Source organism: Malus domestica, chromosome 14, assembly GCF_042453785.1.
Source record: "Malus domestica chromosome 14, GDT2T_hap1".
Lineage (NCBI taxonomy): Eukaryota > Viridiplantae > Streptophyta > Magnoliopsida > Rosales > Rosaceae > Malus > Malus domestica.
The window spans coordinates 22,594,262-22,602,836 of record NC_091674.1 but is presented as its reverse complement, the minus strand read 5'-3'; the positions used below and the strand labels follow the sequence as shown (position 1 = coordinate 22,602,836).

The 8,575-nt window shown below is 35.4% G+C and overlaps 1 protein-coding gene and 1 long non-coding RNA gene across 2 annotated transcripts; both read left to right on the top strand.

The window, feature by feature from the left end:
* Nucleotides 1-320: 320 nt before the first annotated feature.
* LOC103438688 (heavy metal-associated isoprenylated plant protein 30) lies at nt 321-2,123 on the top strand. Its single transcript, XM_008377234.4, has 3 exons — nt 321-809; nt 1,397-1,472; nt 1,570-2,123. Exons 1-3 carry the CDS (start codon nt 642-644, stop codon nt 1,890-1,892), a joined length of 567 nt encoding a protein of 188 aa, XP_008375456.2. The 5' UTR covers nt 321-641; the 3' UTR covers nt 1,893-2,123.
* Nucleotides 2,124-4,054: 1,931 nt separating this feature from the next.
* LOC139191076 (uncharacterized) lies at nt 4,055-7,117 on the top strand. The gene is made up of 2 exons (XR_011575212.1): nt 4,055-6,155; nt 6,257-7,117. It is a non-coding gene; the product is annotated as an uncharacterized lncRNA (long non-coding RNA).
* Nucleotides 7,118-8,575: the final 1,458 nt, after the last annotated feature.

The window sequence follows — 8,575 nt, the reverse complement described above, 5'->3', positions numbered from 1 at the left end:
AAACTACTCTAATTCAATCAGTATAAGAGACAGGACACATTTTTCTGTCTAATTGACTAACTTATATATTCTTCGAAAAATTCCTTTTATAATAGTCTTGTGAAAATGTAAAACCCCTATAGGCATATAGCTTAATGTGGGAAAATACCTTGTTATTAGACTTTCTAGATAGATGGTGCTTACTGTGCAGAAGTTTTTTTTACAAAGATGGTTAAAAAACATATATTTAGAATATATTTTTCCCTTTCCATCAAAACCCAAATTTCCAATTCGTTTGTAAGTTCATCCATATCCTTATAAGAAAGGATATATTCTCTTCTCAGTGTCTGCAGCCATATTAGCTTGACCCACATTTCAAGCATTAATGTGAGGATTTAGATACCATTCCCTCTCTAAAAGTTCTAATAATTTGGGAGTTCCATTCCCTAAAACCACAAGATTAAACCACAAGAAAGCCGCTAAGTTGGAATTGTTTTTAGACAGCTTTGGAATATATTACCAAAGGGAGATCAAACCTAAGGGAAAGGGTTGCCAATTGCCAAGTCCAAACAGGAATATCTTCTAGGCCTGGGTTTGTCTTAGAGTTTCCCAATCTATATCTTTCTTTCTTGTGTGTATATATACACCACTAGATTGTGGTTATGGCAACCCTACTAAAGAGAACATTTGGCCCTTTCATATCTTCCATTGCATACTACTCTTACTTTAACAACCAAGATCATCACCACCACCATCACCACCACTACGAAAGCATCATAAACAAGAAAAGCAAACACAACATGCCAAGGGGTCGGCCGCTTTCACTACAGGTTCACTTTCATCTCCGTTGTTTTGCTTTCGTTCTTTCAAGGTTTCTCATGTCTGTAGCTTGAAAGTTCATCATGCATGGCTTCTCTTCCTATGTATGTCCATGTACACATATATATTATACACACACACACACACACACATATGTATATGTACATGCCCTTAAAGTACTATTTGTTTTATTCATATGAGAAACAAAGAACAAAAATCTTTCTCGTCAAGTGCGGAGAGAAATCGATTTGAGAAACCTCGTTTCAAAGTGGTAACATCATGTTTTGAGCAAACAAAGTTCCCAACCATGAGGGAGACCTCAAACCATCCAATTTTGTTAATCATGTATGTACTGATTTCTTAATTGATGACGTTTCTTGTAGCATAAGAATAATCATGATTCATGAGGTATAGGTTTAATCTGCATCCCAACATGGCTTTTCTTAATTCCTTTTTAGCTTCTAACTAATAACTGCTTAAAGTATAAAGCTATTTAAAAACAACAAAAGGAACGAAGGAATAAAAAGAAAGGAAGGAAAAACCAAAACATGCTTTTTGCAAGATGAGAACAGGTTTTGAAACCGTGTTTGCTTTACAGACTGTGGAGCTCATTGTCAGGATGTGCTGCACTGGCTGTGAAAGAGTTGTGAAAAATGCCATTTTCAAGCTCAGAGGTACACTCATTCATTTTCTGTTTTTGATAATATTATTGATTTTTCATCTGGGAATACGGGAATTACAGTGTACAAATTGTATATGTTGTGTGTTCAGGGATTGATTCTGTGGATGTGGATCTACAAATGGAAAAGGTGACTGTAATCGGTTACGTTGATCGCAACAAAGTCCTCAAGGCCGTGAGGAGGGCTGGGAAAAGGGCCGAGTTTTGGCCCTACCCTAACCCTCCATTGTACTTCACATCTTCAAGTGACTATTTTAAGGACACAACCAATGAATTCAAAGAGAGCTACAACTACTATAAGCATGGCTACAATGTTGGGGACAAACATGGAAATATTCCAGTGACTCAAAGGGGAGATGACAAAATTAGCAACATGTTCAATGATGATAATGTCAATGCTTGTTGCCTTATGTAACTCTGCTACACAAGTAAACAAAGCTTATGTGACGGAAATATATGTGGCTAAGAGAAATATATATGTAATTCATATTTAGTAGATATGCATGGTTTAGATGGAGAGAGAAAATAAATAAATAAATAAATTTGTCAATCTCCATCGTAGTGTTGTACAATATGCAGGTTTGGTTTCATGCTGAATATTTGTAGGTGGGGAAAATATCAATGGAACAATTCCAGGACTTGATTATATGCAGCTTTTGTTCCATGATCATGTTTTGTTTTGTTTTTATGTCTTTTCTCCCTCCATATTTCATGATTTGGATTAGATTATGACAGCAGATTATTATGGCATTTTCGATCGAACAAATACAATGGTTTATAGGGTGGGACGATTAGAAGAACTTTTATGCAACAAGTATATATGTCATTGTTATGCTGAAAGTCAAAATAGTATGCATATGCTACAATAAAATTAGGTAAGCCGCTGTTAGAATTTCCTATCTATAATTTTACTATTTATTTAGATATAAATAATTGTAATATACAATAACAATGACATACCCGTTGCATGAAGGTGCTTCTCAGCATCTCATGCACTACCCCCATAAATTGATCTTTCATAAAAAGACATACACTTGCTAGGAATGTTCCACTTTTGTCACCGTCCAACAACCCTACAAGGTCGTTGTTCCTTAGTTGAGAAGGCAAAGTGAAGTCAAGTCGAAATGGTCTAAACTCTTACGATCTGCAAAGAATATTAGAGATGTCCACTTTATTCACGGAATACGGAAGACAACAATAAACAACTTTCCAATGTTTCCTATTTCTGAAATATCTTTGAATTGGTGACATAGAGGAATCGAACAGCAGGCTTTGGGTACAGTTTTATCAATTGAGTTACAAGATTTTTACTATAATAAAATCTTTGAATTCATGTTTTTTGTATGATTAATTCTTTAGAAAATTAGATTAATTCGCATCTATACATACTAGTTTATCAATGATTTATAGATTCTAGTTATGTTATTGAAAAGTGAACCCGTTTATTGTAAAGAAAAGGACTCAAAATTCTATCCAAAAAAAGGAGACTCAAAATCGTTGGGAGCCGCATGATCTCATATTTGACACATGCCAATATGAGATTTAAAAATTAAGTGAATTAAGAATAAAGATCAGGAGAGAAGAGAAATCGAACCCATTAAAATAATATCCAATGTTGTATGAATTTCTACTAAATAGAATTTTTTTTTATAGTTCATTAGTTAAACTTATATATTTTTATTGTGCCCGTGTTTTAGTCATTGAGTCAATTCGATTCAAGGCTTTTGAACGGTTAGATTGAGTGCTTGAAAAATCACGGTTTGAATCAAGGCTTAAATGTTATAATAGTCCCCGTGTTTTAGTCATTGAGTCAATTTAGTGCATGTGTCTTCAATTTGGCAAATTTGATCATTGTGTTTATCTTCGTTTAGCCAATTAAAGACATTTCTATATAATTTTTGTAAAAAAATTATAAATTATTATAAACTTATTTATAAAATTATAATTTATTTGATTTAAAATATTCAAAATGAAATAAAATTAAAAATTAAAAGAAAAATTATTCTCCTCCAACCTCCCCACCTCCTTCCTAACATTACCCCATTTCTTTCTGTCACAACCTTAATCAATTTTTCAGATTGGAAGTTTTATCTTTTATGTGTTACTTCTTATTGATTTGCAATTTTCTGTAAAGAGAAATGATAATTATATCTCATATGAATTTTTCTTATGAATTTTTTAAAAGAGATTGAATGAAATGTTCTTAATTAGCTAACAGAGGAAAACACAAAGTCTAAATTAGCCAAATCGAAAATACGGAGACAAAATTGGTCATATGGCTATAACACAATAACCATTTTGACATTTAAGCCTTGATTCAAACCGATCAAACGTAGACACCTCATATTACCCATCACTTTTTAAATTGTTTATTCAACATTTGAGTTTTGTAGAATCGTTAAGACATCCAATATTCCTTGTTTTTATGAGGTTTTTTTTTTCTTATTTTTTCTTTTTCCAAAGATTACCTAAGAATATCTAAGAATTCTCATAGCACGCCCACTCTGTCGAGCTATAATCGGGTGAGGCTTGCGATTTGTTACGTTCTTGTTTAATGTTTATGATTGACTAGGGATAACAATGGATTTTGGTGACATCTTTTGTTTTTTGGGCTCGAATAACTCGGAACATTTTGGCTATTACTGTGAATGTTTCCTACGCGAGTTACTTGAGGTGTGTGGTCCTCTGCATCTCGTATGGAAGAAAAAAAAAAGATCAATAGAGTGTATTAACGAATGAAAGTTTCTTTTTGAGGCCACTGTTGTTGTGAAATTAATACTGTAAGAGCCTCATACATAACATACTTCTGCACAGGAAATGCTGCTGTTAAGGGATCGAAGCTCTATGTTGACAATTCTGAAATTGTTCGGGGAAAATGTAGCGATTCGACAATAGGAAGAGAAAATCAAGTAGATGCTGAATTATTCTCTTTTTTCAGGCGTTAATTCAGGTACTTCATCTACACCAATGCTTGAAATTTTTCTCAAACTCAGCTACCATATACTGCACTGGCAGTGACTTGGAGCGGTTGTAGTTACAAATTTGCTTTTTGCGAGGGTGGCTTAACAAATTTTGATCCTTAAACAGCAAAATCTCCGGCTTTCCATTCACCTAAACATAATGCTTTTCCAGTTTCTCCCTTGAATCCCATACTGTCAAAGAATGTGGATTTTAAAGGCAATTGTTCTGTGAACGATTATGTGCATCTTCATCACCTGCTCTCTGGTGAAGGCAAAGGGATTCACCGTGATGAAAGTCCCAATGATAAAGGAAATGAAGGCTGGCAAAGCTCTTTCTAGTGAGGCTATAGGTCCATTACTATTGGCAAAATCTGAGTCACTAATTATTTTAACCAATATATCTGATGATTTAAGCTTGGAACATCTTGGCGTTAAAAGAGATGTTTCTCTAGCGTGAATGAATCTGATTTGGATTCACCTTGTTGGAAAGGAACCTTGGCTTCTTGGCAATCCCCATTTGGGTTTTCAAGTTCTGAGTTCAGACTGTTGAAGATGCACAAGAAACGCGTAATAGTTTGAATCCACTGGCACAACAATTTTTTCCTTGCCATGCTAAAACGATTGTACATTATCATGCGAGTGTGTAGGAGACGGTTTCTCATCTTTCCAAAAGTGTGAATCTTCAGCTGTTGTTTCATTCTCCAAAGGGCATGGACCTTTTGATGCAGCAGGATCAAATTCTTCCATATCGATTTATGCCGATCAGTCTTCCAATGACAACCATGAAGTGGAAGGAGCTTATGGTCATAAGCATGACAACCATGAAGTGGATTGATTTGTGCCAATCAGTCTTCCAATACTTAATGTGATGCATGAAATGTCAGAATTGCTTGTTCAAAATTGTCCAAATGATTTAGATTCACTCGATGAACATAAGCATGACATGATCCAGCATATAATCACTAATCTTTCTATGTGCATCCAACAGAGGCCTGGAGGAAAGACTCCAATCTCTGACATAACTCTTACAGGCACTCCACACTACCCTAATAAATCAACAGTGTTCCAAATGGTAGGGGTATGTATGCGTGTCCATAAATTTTGTGAATCTGGTTTGAATACGATACTGAACTTTGTTTTCCTGTTTTACATTTTGAATCTGATTCGTACTGAACACTGTCAAATTTCTAGGCAGATATTTGTGCAATTTACTCGTGTGCTAAAATATAAATTTTGCTCTCCTTACCATATCAATTTCTACATGCACTTACATTTGAATTCATACTTTTGTTGTGTTGATTACTTGATTTTCATTCTGTGAGAGCATTAACCTTCATTTACATACCTTTATTTATCAGGTTTAGTTTATTTAATGTTATTGCTTACAGTAATAGTAATCGTTATGGTTTGATCTGTGTCCGCCCTGGAGCTGGTTGACAGTACTAACATCATCATATAATTTTATTATAACCAAGGTTTTCTGGTTGCTAATGGTTATTGTGCTCGAGACTGCATGCATGTGTGTATGTTATGTAGGTCTCAGAGTCTAAATGATGTATTTCAGTGCTCATACACGGGATTTCAAGTAACAAGGACAAAGGATTACCAGAATTGCTATACAGAGCGCAAGGTTAATTCTCATGTTTTCACTGAGAGTGTTGGGTTCCTTTTCTTCACATAGTGGTGTAGACACTGAGAAAAGCAATGAGATCATTCAGGTATAATTTGTGACCAAATGCTATAAATTATCATATCAGTGCTTAAATTTTGTTTCTACTTGGAAACTGAAAGTTCACAATTGTAATCATTAAATTCGGAGTATGGGCAACGCGTTGAGAGGCAATCATCTGACCACTGAAGAGTTAGGCCCACAAGCTCCAGTGTATAAAACGTTGTGGCTAGATGCTGAAGCAGAATTACGTTCCATGAAGTAAGAAACTTGTGTCTAAGGCACACAATTGGAAATGCGTGGCCACGGATTAGACAAATATAAGGTGAACTACTTCCCTTCCGTTCTTCTGTCTTTCCGTTTTTAGTTTGAATTTGTTATTTTCTGCTCTTTTAGGTGACAGGCAAGATTAGCAAGAGATATACACTAGCTCTAGATGTTTTATTTTGATACTACAAGGAGGGGCTGCTGGTGTTGGAAGCTAGAGACTCTTCACCTACATTTATGTGCAAAACGTAGTCGAGATGCAGTATAGAGTAGTACTACGTACTTGACTTGTTATAGAGTGACTTAAATTTCATGTTCAGGCCGTTAAAACGTAAGGTTGATAATTCTAAGTATTTGAATGAGGGGAAACAACTTTTGCAGGTACATAATGGTTCAAGCATTGCCTGGAAAAAGCTGTTTCTTCTGGACCATATGGATGTGTTATCCTACGGACAATTTCGCAAGGAAGGAGACAACATTCGTGTAATTAGGACATGGCAGGGATTTTCTGAAATCAATCACTTGAATAGGGGAGAGTGACCTCAAAGAGGCACTAAATGTACAGCCGTACTCATGTGACCAAGTCACATGATGAGAGAGAGCGTATGTGTATACACTTGGTGATAAGGCAAAATGTTCACTCAAATAGGGGTCTTTTGTGATGTTTTTATGTTTGCTATTGGAGAGATTCTATGTGGGTCATGTAACCTATGAATCTTAATACATATTGTTTTGTTCTATAAATTTTTGCTTTTATCAGTCTTTCAATTGGTACCACCCAGTAAAAGTAATTCAAAAAATGATGTAAAAACTTACACTCTAGAGCAACTTGTCTGCACTGGGACATTATAGTGAACCTGTTTTATGTAATTCATTTCTCTGTAGTTAGAAACACGCATGCTTGTGTTGTTCAATTTTGTTAAGTTAGAAAGTTTTACATCGATAATAGCTTAGTTTAGTTGAGTTAACTTCATCATTAACTAGTTACATAGTACAATGGTTCAGTGAAATTTTTTTATAAGTGAGAAGTTTTAAGTTCAAATATCGTAAATGACAAGCTCGATATTAATACATATATTAAATAAAAGACTGGAGGGTGTGGAAGTAGACGACATTTAAGCATTTGATTATAGAAGTTACTGTTGGGTCATGTGGTACCACATGAAAACATTATGAAACATTACTGCAGGCTTAGCCCAGTGGGAAGTGGGAAATGGGATGGGGGAAGCCGATGTACTAGACCATTCACCCACCAAGCCGAAAGTGACAGGTCATGGCAGTGGCCCAGTGGGGACTGGGAACTTCCCTCCAAACCCAACCTTCCTATTTTGTATCCATTATTTACCATAGCCCCTGTAATTAAATCACCATCACCATCATCATCATCGTCTTTCTGAACCTATACATCAACCATTATACTTAATTTAGGTACAATTTTTTATTTTTTTATTTTAAGAAAAGCTGTGAAACTCAGTATATTTAGATTATTATTATTATTATTTTATTGTACTTCTTTTAAGATTTTTATTTAGCCATTTAGTTGCCGGCATGTTATCATATCATTCTATACTATAACAATCCATAGTATAGAACCATGCTTAAGCTTACGGCCAAATTTGGATTGTTGTGTTAAAAAAAAAATCTGTTTTTATTGTGCTATAAGAATAATCAAATGTAAAATAAAGTAGATGATCTTCTAATAAACTGTATATTTAAAAATGTAGCGATTATAAAAGATAGTGTAAAAATGTTTGGTGAATTTAATGTGAAAATAATATAATTGTTTATAATGACAAATAAATATGGTAGTGGGGTGGTGGTGACGACAACAATGTCGATGACAATGGTGGTGATGGTAGCGGCAATGGTGGAAGTATGGTGGTGGTAGCGGAAATGGTGGAAGTATGGTGGTGGCGGCGGCAATAGTGATGGTTGTGGCAACAATTGTGGTGGTAATGATGGTGGTTGGGGTGCAAATATAACAATAGTGGTTAGGGAGATGGTAGAGGCCGTGGGGACGGGTTGAAGTTATGGTGGTGGTGATGGTGGGAGTGTCGACAATGATGGTGGTGGTGTTGGTTGCTATTGTGGTGGTGATTGTGGTGACAATTGTGGTAGTGGTGGTGGCAACAATTGTGGTGGTAATGATGGTGGCCGGTGGTGTAAGGTTAGTGTATGTAGTGGTGGGTAATGCGGTCACTT